The sequence below is a fragment of the Aulonocara stuartgranti genome, assembly GCF_965226115.1.
Source record: "Aulonocara stuartgranti genome assembly, chromosome: 18".
Taxonomy (NCBI): Eukaryota; Metazoa; Chordata; class Actinopteri; order Cichliformes; family Cichlidae; genus Aulonocara; species Aulonocara stuartgranti.
In genome coordinates, this window is record NC_138954.1 from 30,041,757 (window position 1) to 30,056,428 (window position 14,672).

At 43.1% G+C, this 14,672-nt stretch overlaps 1 protein-coding gene across 2 annotated transcripts in view; it reads left to right on the top strand.

Annotated features, from left to right (window-relative positions):
• Positions 1-866: 866 nt before the first annotated feature.
• Positions 867-14,672, top strand: part of zswim5 (zinc finger, SWIM-type containing 5) — a 74,378-nt gene continuing 60,572 nt past the window's right edge. Inside the window, exon 1 of one of the 2 annotated variants that reach the window (XM_082512625.1) lies at positions 867-3,028. In XM_082512625.1, the coding sequence (XP_082368751.1) occupies positions 2,500-3,028 (529 nt within the window). In that variant the 5' untranslated portion in view covers positions 867-2,499. Of the gene's footprint in view, positions 3,029-4,843; positions 4,954-14,672 lie in introns of those variants that run through there. The other variant, XM_082512627.1, reaches the window with a different exon arrangement.

Below are 14,672 nucleotides of genomic sequence, written 5' to 3' on the forward strand. Positions count from 1 at the left end.
AAAAGTGGTTTTATCAATACAGCTGCTTCCCAGGCCAGCCTTCGTCACTTACCGAGCTGATAATCTCGCAGGACATATGCACATACTTTTAGTGTGATTCACAGACGTGCAAAACACTCTTAAACAAACAAGGGAGATGTCAGAGGTCAAAACCTGACTGCATCCAACTGTTACTTTTTCTTGTCTCATATCACACATTCAGAATTCAGAAAAATGTAGCTAATTTTGGCTGATCCTTTATTCACAACAGCAGGTAGCCGAGCATATTTTTATTTGGCAGATTTTTTTAAGCAACTCTCAAGGGATTCATGTCTCCCCCACAGGGGAGTGCTTTGCTTGTGGGGGCAAATGTATAGCCCACGAGACTATAAAGCTCAAGTTAAATATAAATAATATTCACAACGGTGTAAGGCAAAGAGTGGTTTTGTCTAACGTCATACTCATATTTAGCATCAGCCATCTGCTACGATCTCACAAGGAACTCCATACACAAAAACAATAACTGCACGAACAGACCCACAACTTCTGCTTAAGGCACAGACAGAAAAATGACAAGAATTCATTCCTGTTATTGTTCTCAAAAATGATGCCGCGATGAAGATATTAGCCCCACTGCGTGCCTTTTAAAGTCCTTAACATCCAGGTATGGCCTCAGGTATATGAGCAGCAGGCTCCATTGTGATGTGAAATGAGCATTAGCCAGAGTATTAGTTTAAACCCTTTGTGTCCTGCTGTGGGAGGCACACTCGCAACTGCATGCTGGACCCATTCAAATGAATGTGTATTTGCTGATCGGCGGTAATTGATATTTATGGGACACATAACACTGTGACTTTAATTAGCAAAATGGCAACTTTGTTATTCATGTGGAGAAGCTGAAATCGCTTTCTCCACTGGTGGAAAATGCTCACATCAAGGAGTGTGCTGTGGTTTGAAAAGAAAGAGTGAAGGAAGAGACTGAGCAGTTAATAGTCATGTATTTTCACAGTTATAAGAAACATCAAAGCCAAACTTCAGTGAGTATTACATGTATGTAAGTCATCCATATATATGACTTATTACTGTTGTTTTATTCTCTTCCTCCATGTGTGTATTTGCAGTCATTTGTATAATTACTGTCTGAAAGCAAGACAGCAGGTTTGGGACATGAGTCTAAGCTATTTTCTTGTCATTGTGCTGATTAATGATGCGCAGCATTCTCTACCTGTAATCAATCCTTCTCTCTCTCTCCCAGCTCTGTTGCCCTCTGTGCCAGCTAAGCTGGATCAAGTCACACAAACTTACCAGGAAAACGACAGGAAATCCAGAGTTTTGAGTTTTAAAATAAAAGACCAAAAGACACTGCATTTTCAAATTCAGAGGCAATGTCAGCATCGACTTCTTAACTGAGAATAGGACGAATATTTACCTCTGCAAGCCTTTATACATCCTAGGGGAGCTTTATCTGAGAGGAGAGAAATGAGAGGCAGCTAAGCAAAGTTTCTACAACTCTGGAATACATGCAGAGACAAAAGGGAATGAGGCGCAACTACCAACACATCAGTAGGATGGAATAAAATAACACCAGCAGTGGAGAGTTCAAAGACCTTGAAAGAACTACAGCTTAAAACGTTTAAAAGAGGCCAGAGAAGCTGAGGAACTAGAAGCACCTAAATCAGGTATCATTACTGACTGTCAGACTGCTACCTCCAAAGCAATCTTCCAATTCTTAAGCATGTGGAAAATGTTTCTGTTATGAATCAGAAAGAAATAATAAAAGCTTTAGAGGAAAGGCAGCTAGCTAAGTTAAATATTAATGATAAAAGGTATTTGGCTGTCATTGTTTAGTGGTTATATTACATCAGTAAATGTGTTATTTAACTTAGTTTTGATAATATACTATAATAACTGATATTAAGGGTAAGTTTATGACACCAGTCTTTGGAACTGATGTGTCAGAATAAGACCTAGATAATTAATACTTTAGATGAATGAATGGCATGTGTGCAACGAACTTTCAGGTCTTGACCTGATGTCACTTTGGGAAATCAGAATGACAAACATGAGTTAAGCTAAACAAAGCTGAATTTGCCAAAATTGCTTTTACAGCCGCTATCCGATGGATAGACAGATCCAGGCATCCCCTCACCGTTTGTGACGTTTTAATCTAAATATGAGCTCATTGTGGTATTTTTCACCTGGAAAGTAGGCGTAAAAGACCTTGAGAAATGTCTCATTGATATCAGATCACAAGAGCCTAATTTTGATGGAAATTCACAGCATCAGGTCCGTGTTATGACTTAAATGGGCAGATTCTCTCGTTTGCGTACGTGTTTTATTTTGACAGCTGTGACCGGAAGCTCTGCCTGAAATACTTGCTAGTTTGACACGAGCCCCTATTTAGAGTGCTCTGGGAGCACAGAGAGCTTAGTGTGTGTATGTGTGTGTGAGAGTTGTTGGCTTCCTGCTGCTGCTCGGTGTCCGCACACCGTCCGTCTCGTTAGTGTTGATCGGCTCACCATGGCGGAAGGACGCAGAGAACAGTCGCCTCATCCTCTTCTTTCGGTACCACCGGCCAGCAAGCGACCCTGCCTTCGCCCAGCACCCCGAGGTCCCGGGCCGGGGCCCGGCCACGGCAGCGGGTTGCCCAGCTCCCGGTATCGTTCTCCCGAGTCTCTTCTGGACTGCGCTGCTAAAGCAGTAGCGGAAAAGTGGGCCTTCGAGAGAGTAGAGGAGCGCTTCGAAAGGATCCCGGAGCCCGTCCAGCGCCGCATCGTCTACTGGTCTTTCCCCCGCAACGAAAAGGAGATATGCATGTATTCGTCGTTTCAGTGCCGAGTCGCCGGGGAGGAAGGTCCGTCGGCGACTCCCGGTGGGGCTGGGGGTGCTGGTTCCGGAGCTACAACCGCCGGTGGCGGTGGAGGATCTGCCGCCGGTACAACAGCTACCGTTGGGGCAGCCGGGGCAGTGGGGACGGGAGACGGACTGCCTTTCCGTCGGGGTATCAGACTGCTAGAAACCGGTTGTGTGGAAAACGTTTTACAAGTCGGTAAGTGGAATATTTCTGTCTAACCGAAGCAAAAGCTGCCTGGCATAAACACACTGGACTGTTTTTTTTTTCGAGTCTCCGCTGCGGCTGCTCTTGGACCTTTTACGGCGGATGATTGATGGAAGTTTTTGCTGCTGTCGCGGAAAGTATGCAAAGCGCCTCTTTTCAGCGCACATAAAACTACACAAACACTTCGTGTTTTTTTTAGTTCGTTTCAATCGTACTGAGGCATTTGTTGTCGAATTTAACGCTTTTTTGGTTTATGGGACCCAAATGAAAAAGGGAAGCGTAGGAAAAGGGGCGCTTGCTAGGTTAGCCGACCAGCTGCTGTTTAAAAATTAAAGGGCTTCCTATTGCGTTACTCTGTAGCTGTACCGCTGGCTACTGCCACTTTACCCAGCGTTGTTTAGCTTAAAGCTTCAACTTGCCTTTTTTCTTTTCAAAAGAAAAAAAAAGCGGAAGCCATGTCTTGGCAACTATGAGCACTTTTCTGCCTCGGCGAGGGTCAGCGTCGACGGCCGGAGGTGGCTGGAGTCGTGAGACAGGCGGAGGAGGAGGGCTTGACAGACGCGGATACAAAAGGACCCAACGTTATAGCGTCTGGGCTTTATCATTTCCCCCCCTCATTCCCTATTGCAGAAGTTTTTTTTCTTTTGTTTTTCCTACTCAACGCAACACTGGTTGAGGGTGGCTTAAATAAGGAACAAAGACGGTTATTGGGTCTCTTACTATGATTAATCCGGTGTTAATCCGGGGAAAAAATCCCCCGACTGCTTTTTGTTTATTTGCGGCTGCTGCTCGGACCGGACAAAGAGCTCCGACGCCACCAGCGTGGAATAATAAAAATCCACGTTGGGAGTATTTTTGTAGTTTCTCTAATTAAAGAGAACCTTAATAGCAGACGCAGTACGGCATTAATTTTCGTTATTACCGATGCCGTTTGCCCGCAGCCTCGCAGTCGCGCGCAACACAAAAGGTTTCCAGTTGAAATGATCGATAAGCGTCTCGCATTGCCAGCGCTGCAGAGAAGGCTGTTTCCAAACAAAGGGCCATTCCGCAAAGCATCCATCTCCACTCAGATTTTTCATAGGTTCTCGTGCACGGCCACGAATTTGAGCTCGAACATTGGCGAAATTGATCCGATGAAGCCGATGGATAATGTTGAAAAAAGTCGTTTATGGTAACTGCAAGGATTTTTCTTAGACCATATGGTGTGAGAGCCACTGAAGCTTGTCTGGGTTCATGTTGCTCCAAGGTATGGGGGGGCGGTGAAAGCTACAAACTGTTTGGCTGCTTCTTTTCTTGCTGACTGCTGTATCTAATTGCATTTCATAAATGCTCATTGAACTAAATGAAATCTGAAGCTGGATGCAGTCTGCTTTGATAAGTTTCTTATTTTTTCTTCCAAAGAGAGTTGAGGACCCAGAGGCTGGTCTCACCTCAGGGATTCGAAGTGTGTGCTTTTGCAAAGATTGTCAGCAAACCGCAGTCTTGAGTTAAAGGTGTAAGTTCTGAGTGATGACCTATTTTATCACTTCCTGCCATTACAAACACAACCACTGAGGTGAAAGTCTGGGTAGAAGGGGGTGAAGGGGATCCTGTCAGGTCTACCGTCTGCAGCTACGGAATACAATTACAGTAACTGTGAATTTTGTTGGTATAAACTTGAGTTTTGAAAGTTCAACAGTCAAAACAAAGAGTACATTCCCATAACACAACACCTTACTAAGTCTTACCTGGCTCCATGGCGAATCGTTTCCATCCTCCTCCTCCTCTTACCCAGCCTCCCCCTCCCAAGGTCAGTCAAGGCAGGCAGGCACATGGTTTTGTCTTTCTGTCAACAAAACACAAGACTGGGGCCAAATAGCTGCGCGACATCAAGATAAGACTCGGCTTGCTCGTCACTGTGTGGAGCATGGGAACCGGTAACTGTGGAAGTTTTTTTTTTTTTTTTGCTGACTGACTTAACAGGAGTACAATTGTCTTCGGGTTGTTTTTCACAGCTAGGTTTGGATAGGTTGGGCTGGCTCACACAGAATAGTTAAGGATCGCGTTGCACAGCCGCAAAAAATGTGCAAGTTTCAAGAGCTTGCTTTGGCCCGATGCGTGGCGTGTTTCTAAATGCCACTTATAGTGGTCATACTTGTTTTTTTGTTTTATAGGAAAGGGAGATGGACGTGGCTCATGTATTCTTTAATAGCAACTTGCTGGTGAGTGATTAGGAGCTGCGTGCTGACACATGCATGTTGATGTTGCATGGCTTGGAGGGGAAAAGGGGAGGAGGAAAGGTGTATTGGGGAATTGCAGTCTGGAACTGCTATTCAGTTTCTGAACCGCATGGTTTGCATATTAATGGTTTAGAACATACTCTGAGCTACTATTTGTACACCAAAACAAAGTAATTCAGTTGGGTGTTTTTTATGTGAAGGGTGAGACTGTGCTGCAGCCGTGCAGCCTCGTGTCTGCGTTTGACTTTTCTAGAGCTGAGTCAGCTGTTTGCCTGGGTCACCAGATTTGGGCTCTTTTATGGAAATTAAGTGCATTTAAAGTGTAATCGAGTTTTTCTTTTGGTTTGTTTTTGTTTTTTGAAGCACAGATGTGATGAGCCCACAAGCTAAACCATCACGAGATATGCAGTTTTATTTGTATTTATTGTTTTTGTTGTTGTTGTTCCTCACAGCTATTACAAGCACAGCAGGAGCTCCTATTCCTTTAATCTCCTGCTCATCTTTTGACTTTTTTGCCCCATGTTTCTCAGAATTGGTGCGCCTAGAGCAATCTCTCAAGTCGTTCTTGTGTTCTCAGGTAATAATTATTGGGACACAGCGCTGGGCAATATTCAGCGGACATGGTGTTTTGCTGCTCCCTTGCCTCTAGCTGCTGGGCTTTTATTGCTTTATCAGCTTGCGTAATGTAACGGCCCCTCGACTGATGAGCGCAATAATGAAATGAGAAGAGAAGGGGAGAAAAAAAGGATCTCTTCAGTTGAAAGTGATAACCTTTATTGCCAAAGACACCCATTGATTGATGCATTGACCATTTAGAAATGAAATGGCTGGTATTGTTCCTTAGTAGCCCCCCCCCAAAAAAAGTACACTACAAGTGAAGGGCTTTTGTGGAAGAGCCTCTTTTAATAGTAATAGTGATGGATTGAAGGGACGTGAGCTCATCAACATCTCATTGGCACATGTGTTTATAATAATGTATTCCTTGCTCCAAGTCATAATTTCAATAATCAAAGCGAAGCATGCTTGTTTTTGTAACCCCCCCTTTCCTACACTGCAAAGTCGCCCTGAAGCCCCCATGCCACAGCCTTTATAAAGTCCTCAGAGAGCGGGAGGAAGGGATATAAGTGGAGGGAGGGGGAACGCGCGTGTGTGTGTGTGTGTGTGTGTGTGTGTGTGTGTGTGTGTTTGGGAGGGAGGGGGCTTCTTTAGCTTTGAGTCAAGCTTTGGGATTATTGGGTCATGCTTTGTTACCCAGCTGTAGAAAAACTCCTTGTTCACAGAAAGGGGGTGTTTGTGTGGTGTGTATGTGGAAGGGGGGTGCTTAGTAGTATGTGTGTGCACATCGCTGTCTCCGTGACGTTACATAAAACTGTAATGGGTCTCCGACGCCTTTTCAAGCACCAGTGACTCTGACAAAGCTCGGCAGCAAAGTTGAACAGGATTAAAGTGTAGAGACTGACAGCCAGTGGACTGAAAACCGTTATTGAAGAACCAAAAGTCGATACTTCACGGAAAAGTTGGCTCTGTTTTGTGTTCCTTTACTTGTTCTGTGGTCAGGAAGATGATATTTGTCCGTCACTGTTTAGGCAGTGACGGACACTCTCATTTTGCAGAGTGTGAGTGTCCTGCCAGTATTTCCACAGATGTCATTTCCTGGCAGAATGGCTGTGGGGTTCATTGTTGTAGAAGAGCTTGCGAGCCTCTGGTGTAAACCTGCTCTTGGATTTCTCAAGAACACGTTGCGATAAAAGACGGGGGTTGGTGAGCTCATCCTTCGCTTGCCTCATCTCCCATCTTTCTTCCAGATTCGAGTCTCAGGCCCCAAGTCCGCTGACACCTCTCGCTTTTCATCTCTCCTTCCACATCTCCATGAGCACTCTGTCTTTACTGTTCTTTTGTTTTTCATAAAACTCCGTGTGTTTTCCATTTATCAGGCTCTTTAATCTCTTTTGCAACCCCCCAATACACACACACACTTTTCTGCAAGTTTTGGGACAAGCTGGAAAGAGTCAGGTATGACTGAGTAAGAAAGAGGTCATACATTTGATTATGACGATGGCGATGATCTGGGTTTGTGACTCAGCGGTGTTTTTTTCTGCTGTGTCGGGATGTTGACTCATGTTTTGGCTAATCATGAGTAAACTTTAGACCCCAGTACGTGGAATGGTGTGGGATCTGCTAATAGTCCGTCCCAGTGATGATGACTCTATGTATATTTTCAGTGATTGTGTTCAAATCTAAAACTTCAAATGCTTGCTATAATGTCCTTCACATACTGCTTCCCAGCACTTTTGAGTCTTGTTCTGAGGACATTTCACATTTGTTTTATCCTGTTTTATGCACACTACTGGTTTGACGATTTTAAACTGTTATAAACTTGAAGTTGTTGCTGAAATTCTTTGTCTTATTGTCGCTTGAAAGGATGACTCATTCACCAGCCATATAGGCTTGTGGCATTCTTCCTGCTATGGAAGTTTAAATAAAGTTTTCTCTGCAGACTTTCCCACGGTTGTTTCACTTTTCTTTTCCTTTTCATTCCCACTTTCTGTCCTTTTCTGACCCAGTTTGATGGGATTTATGTCTGGCTATGGTGCTGGTCAGCCAGCATTTAAAGCCTTTAGTTAAACTGTTTTGGGTCATTATCTTGCTGTAACATGAAACCCTGACCAACCAGTCTGTCCTCATTTCTTCTTTTTTGCCCTTTTCTCACCCCTCTCATATCACAGAACATCACCAAAGAAGAAAAAGGGGTAGTACTGGTCAGTTGATTGTGGAAAGAATGAATGCAAAATTCCTACTCTTACTCTCATTGTCTGCCATTTGGAATGAGAAAGACTTGCGATAAACATTGTCTAGGGCTCTAGTTTAACAAAAAACACAAGCTTTCCCTTAACATTAGTAATGAGGGTTTCAATGGGAAGGGCATTTAAAAAGTGGAAAAAAAGTTGTCTAAATCTGATGTGGGTACTTCCACCATGGTGACCCCATTTAATTAACCAAAGGAAGGTTCAATGAAACTGCTAATGAAAACAAAACTGCATGAAAAAGGGAACTCATCAAATGATTAAAAAATAAATAAATACTGGACCCACAGGGGCTCAAACCCTCATCTCCCAGGCGAAAGTCTTTTTTTGTTTTTTAAATATCCCAAAGCTCTTATTTAAATGCTCATCATCCCTCTCATGTAAAGTGCTTTAGCCTGCACTGCAGTGGTGACTGTAGAAAAAGAAGGATTTTCTTTCGCGTCATATGCGTTTTGTTGTAGATTTATTTGACTGAGCCCAAACTTTAGCCAGTTGGCTATTTGCTACTCAATGCATTGGGGAAGAGCTAAAAATCAGACGGACAATATTTAATCAGTGTAATTAATTCCACGCCTGCCACACTTGAAAAGGGAAAATTGGTAAGACAAATCGTCCCCACACTCTTATTAGCTCTTGGAGAGACTCGTGAAAGATGAGGCCATTAGGAGGACTCTCTGTTGTTGTACTCATCAAAGGGCCAGCCACCTGTACGTGTGTGTGTGTCTGTGTGAGACAGAGAGAGCATGTCCTGATTACATAAAATCATTAATCAAAGCTTGTTGTTCTTTGAGAGCTTCCTCCACTATTTGTACATTACATTTAAGGCACGAAAGGAATGATGGAAGCAGAATAGAGGGAAGTATTAACCCACCCCTTCTTTTGTCTCACTGTTGTTGCCAAGTGCTCTACGCTTTTCACTTAAACAGCTGATCCAGTGCTACTTTTTTTTCTTGATTTAGCACATGGTTTTGAAATGTTAGTGTCAAGCCGTTCATGCTGTTCACATGCAATGTGTTGTCAAGGCACCACATGAAAACCAGCAAGAATGAGGAGAAAATGACTGGAAGTTAGAGCAGTTCTTTACATGAGGGATTGTCTAACAATCCGGTTGTTCAGTGATGACGCGACGGATCCTACTTCCGGGTCTAAAGTAGTCTGCGTTTAATATGGCTTTTGTGTTGTTAACATGTTTAATGTTATGTATTTTCTTCTATTTGATCTCAAAAAGCTCCTAAAACAGTCGGTGATCCCTGTTGACCTCCCTCGGCTTTTATCACCACTAATCATTTATTTAAGCTCAGTTTTTAAAACCTTAGGATGTAACTACAGCCCAGCCCATGCAGCAGTATATGAATGACTAACCTCGTATTGTGGATGGATTATCTCAGTTGTTCTCCTGGCTGAAGTTTGGTCCTTTTACAGCATCCTGCCATGCGATTACATTTGTTCCTGACCACCGACAACACTCACGGTAACTTTAATCGAGTGGAAAAAAAGTTAGCTTGTTTATATTATGCTAACATAGCTGTGTCGCTAGCAGTCATGTAGCACATCATTATATACCAGCTAGCCAAACTTCAGTAACCCTGCAAACGTCACTGCTGTTTAGTTTTCTGTCTTGGAAGTGATAACAGAGCTGTACGTTTTAATTTGTTTCCAAAACCCCGCAGTCAGGACATGCTATATTATATTTAGATAGAAGCTAGCGAGCTAACTCCCTGCTAACTTCTAACTCCGTTAAATGTCATAAATTCCGTTTTCATGGATGCCTGGATGTTAAACTCAATTTTTACACCTGGTAGAGCAGAACGCTGATCATTTTATTAAAGATGAAAGACTTTAGACAGTTTTTCAACTCTCAGTAATGCCATAGTGATCGTTTGATATATGGACCTGCAGCGGAGTTTAGACCCAGACACGGCTAGTGACGTCAGACTGAACAACCGGATAGCAATTATAGCACATGCAGCAATTAAAAAGATGTTGCAACTATTATACCTGCGTAAGGGTTCAACATGATCTCCATGGCTTTGTGTTGATTGTCAACAACTGTTAATGTGTACATGCATTCGTGCTCAGCCCTTACTAAAGATGTAGTGGATACCTGATTTACATCTGACACACAGGAAGGGTGCTCTTGCAGTCAGAGAAGACATTGAAAGCTCCTTGACATCTCAGTGTCCTTGCACTTGTGCTTGTTTTTTTGTTTTTGTTTTTTCTTCCTGTGGGGCAGGGCATGTTTCATGTGTTATACACAATTACTTAGTTTATTTTTTTTTTGTGCAACATCATGAATTATTTTGAGAAAACAGAGGGGTTGGCCGTGGTCTTGTGGTGGTGCTGGTTCCCAGTTTTGCTTTTATACATAAATTAAAAGCGTATTGCACAAACTAGTGTGTTTCAGACATGTGTGAGTCAAAAGTTTGCCCAGGAGACGTGTTTCTCTGTAAGGATCAGAGCAATGAACAGTTAATGGAAACACTTTAATGAGAGAATGGCTACAACCAGCTTTGTTACACTGTAACCAGAATAAATGGCCCTCACTTTAAACACAAAGAACCACTAAAAATGCCACTTGAACTTTTTTTGTTTTTTTAACTGTGATTTCTTACTTTGCTGTTTCCACTCAGGACATGTTTGCAGTAGGTAGCAAAAAAGGATGGCATTCTTTGCCGTTGGTATTGTTTGCTCTACTCTGTCCCTCAATAACGGCTCCTTTCTTACTTTTTTGTCACAGTACCAACATGTGTGTGTGTGTGTATGTGTGTGTGTGTGTGTTTGTGTAAAATAAAATGCAGTGCAAACACATTTTTACTGCTTCTGTCCTGTTCTCATGCTTCCCTATCCTGTGTGTTTTCCTCCTACCTAGCTTTTAGTGCTTTTACCTTAGATGGGTGTGCAATTATCAGCAGAGATCAATGGTGGCCTTGTCCTGTTTTTTTTTTTTTTAGCTCTTGAAGCTGACGGCTTGCTGTATTCAGTTATTGCGCTGTTCCACACCTGTCCTTTATTGTCTTTTTGTATGTGCACAAGCGTATGTTTACTATGGTTGTTTGTGCACATTTGGCCTCTGTCCCTGTCTCTGAGAGAGGCTGAACTTGAAAAGGAAGATTAATGCTTGCAGGCTGGACTTATGTCTTAGTTTGGTTGTAATTGCCTAACAAATTTTGGGGAGAAAGGAGAAAAATGGGCTGACAGCGAGTAAAGGGTCATTTGAAATGCAAAGGAGACCCGAAATGAATGCAGTCCTACAAACAGGTTGTTACACTCTTGCAACAGAAACCCCCCCCCAGTATAAGCTCATAACCTTCCCACATAAGATTAAGTTACACATTTCCATTAAAAGTACAAGTAATGCCTGTGGAGTGGAAATCCTGGATGTCTGAAGTGTGGAACAAATGCTTTGACAGGTAGCATTGTTTAAAGGGGGAATGAGATAAATCTCCTGAGTTTAGACCCGTCTGAAGAGGATGGGATTCCTTTTCGAGTTTTCTTTTTGGGATGCACACCAACCCAACAGAGTAATGTTACCCCAGATTAAAAGATGTTCTCATCATATTGACCTCAAACCCATTATCCTTCCTCCTGTCTTTAACTTTGTGGGAAACGGGCAGAATTCCTCTCTTCATCTCTGCCCTCCTATTGATTACTTGATGGTTGGATAGAAGTCAACCAAGCAGAACTCTCATTCAAGGTGCCCCCCCCCCCCCCCCCCCCTTTTTGTTGCCTTCAAAGCTTAAAGGGATAGTTCAAACTATTTCACGAGTCAAAATGACTTTAGGTTGTGTCAGTGTGAGTTGTAGCGTAACAATATGAGTCATCGTTCTTCCAGTTGGCTTTAAAAACTGTTTTAATTGTCCACTGCAGCCACTTTTTGTTTCTCTTCGATACTGTTTTGGCTTTTTTTTTTGGTCATCTTTCTATACGTAGTGAACCACATGTTCAGCCATTGAGGGTTCGACCTATGCACACAGTTTTCTCCATTGGCTCTTTGGAAGTCTAAAGCAACTGCCTCTCCTTAGCTTCTCCATCAACGGAAGACCTACACTATGTGGAATTATGACTCCCATATTAGTCATGGCTTTGAGAATGCTGTGGTGATGACTAAGGAGGTTTATAATCATAAGAAAACAATGTGTTTGTATTAGCAAATTGGCCATAAATTGGTCTTCCCCCCATACTGTTGGTTTGGTTGTTGATAGAAAGACTGATGTGGTATAGTTTTCTATCATCATACTCCATATCATACATATGTGTAATCTGTTTGTAAGATCTGGGATCCTTTGAGCCAATTAAATTAGGGTTTGTTTGTTATTTTTGTGTGTTTTGTTTTTAACACTGACAGGTTTCTGTAGCTGTGGCCACTTCTGGGTTTGCACAGTCCACAATGCAAACTTGCACTGCACGTATATAAAATGCAACAGCTGGAAAGGAATCCCTTTTAAAGTAATATGATTTATGTTTTTGAGCTCCACATCTGTAGCGATCTGAGCACAGCGCTCTGCTGGCTTTGAGTGTGAAAGAAAATTCCTTCTTTCTGCTCCCATTACGCCTCACTTTGTGTTAGCCAGGACTGACTGTTTCTTGATCTCTATGCTAATGCTCCAATCTTTCTTTTCAACGCAGTGTATTTGGCCCTTTATTGTGCTGCCCGTCTCCACTTGGAATGGCCATTCGTAGATCATAGATTTCAGGCACAGATAATAATCGCCCTCTTTTTCGTTTTTTTCCCCACCCTCCTTTTGAATACACACAGCTGTGTATTGCAGCGAGTGCCTCTATCCTATGTGCATTTCCAGTCTCAGAGGCACTGAAAGCCCTTCACAACAGCGCTATAACTGCCAGCAAGACAGAAAGGGGCCCATAGGAGGCTGTTGTGAGACACAGCCATTAGAGTTGGATTATAAACTATTTCCATACACTTTCAGACTTTGATCTCGGGAAATGGAAGTCAACAAGCATGCCGGATATCTTTCTTCTTGCACCGCTTGGCGTTCTTGTGGCCTGCAGATGTCCTCCTCCTCACCATAGTTCTTTTCTGTTCCCTTCACATGAAAACATTTTCTGGCCTTCTGTTAACCGTTGATATGTAATTCATCAGTGCTGACCTCTTAACATGATTTGAGGCTTTGAAGACTGGTCATGGTTTTTCTTTTTCTTATTTCATCCTGCCATATGTGTCAACAAGGTTTTAAAAGGAAGCACTTAGTTCTAAAACTACAAATAATTGTATCACTCAGGGACCAAGCTGCCTATTATGGTGATTCAGACTGTCAGACTGCATTAGTAAATGGGCCTGGCTGACTCCCCCCCACCCACCCCCCACCCCCAGTGTGACCAGAACACCAAACTAGACTTATCCCCCCAAAAAATTGTCTTGCCCAATTGCAAGCTTTCCTTTGTAAAACTTTCTGCGTTGTCAAACGCAGCAAACTGAAACAAACTAACAGCAAACTGAGTACACAAAAGTAACAATGGCCAGTTGTGACACTGTCATAAATTAAAAATAACAAATGAATGTGTTTGTTTTAATGAGAAATCACAGGTAAATCTCAGTTAATAAAGAAATTATTATCTGAAGCAGCACAGTGGTGCTTGGAATAGCACTGCTACATCACAGATGATCATGGGTTTTAATTTATTTTATTTCATTTATTTATGTAGAGTCTACATGTTCTGGCCCTGTGTGGGTCTACACAGGTGCTCTGGCTTCCTCCTACAGTCCAAAGCCATGCTTGTACTGACTGTAAATTGTCTATCGGTAAAAATGTGTGTTGTTGCTGTTTGTCTCTGTGTAGCCCATAGTTTATCCTCTCAAAATAAAAGGCTTTTATGGAAACGTGCATAGCCCAATGTCGTTAATGCAGATGTTTTTTCAAATTTAATTCTGTGTGTTAACGCTGCACTGAAACCGTTGCTGTGTACCTGCCCCAGGTACACAGCAACATGTGTACCTGGGGCGTTCAAAGCAGAGGCTTTGAACGCTCCCTGCATGTCTGTCAGTGTGCCGTGTAAATGCTGTTGGGTCATATTGCTCCACTATTTGGCCTCTGCTCCTCTAAACAAGCCAGTCAGTTAACTGCCAGAGCGCACAGACACAGTCAAACGAGGCCAGAGAGCAGAAGATGCCTCCTCAGCACTTGTTAATTGAACAGCACATTAAAATGAATCACCCCAGTTACCCCCCCACCCTTTTTTTTCCTTCCTCTCCTGTTCACAGTTCTGCTGTGTTTCTCCCTCCCCTCTTTTCTACGCCTGTCCATTTGCCTCCCTCCTCTTTCTCTCCCTATCTGCTAATAACAGCACTCTGTGTGGGTTTCTTTTGTGGAAGGCCTGCTATGGCCCATTAGGCCGCAGTCTCACCGACAAATGAATGGTAAGACGACTGCAGAGAGTGGAGGAGGAAAAGGGGAGGAGGACAAGCTGTGTGTGGGTGGGGGGGGGGGGGGGGAGTCTGGGCAGAGATGGGATGGATGAGATGAATGTGGAGGGGATGGGGAGGGTAGGAGAGGATGTAATGAAGGGAGAAATGGAAGGAAAGGGGGGTGAGGGGAGGTGTGAAGCAAGGAAGAAGCGACAGGAGGGAGGAAGAGGAGAGCTGAAAGGCAAATG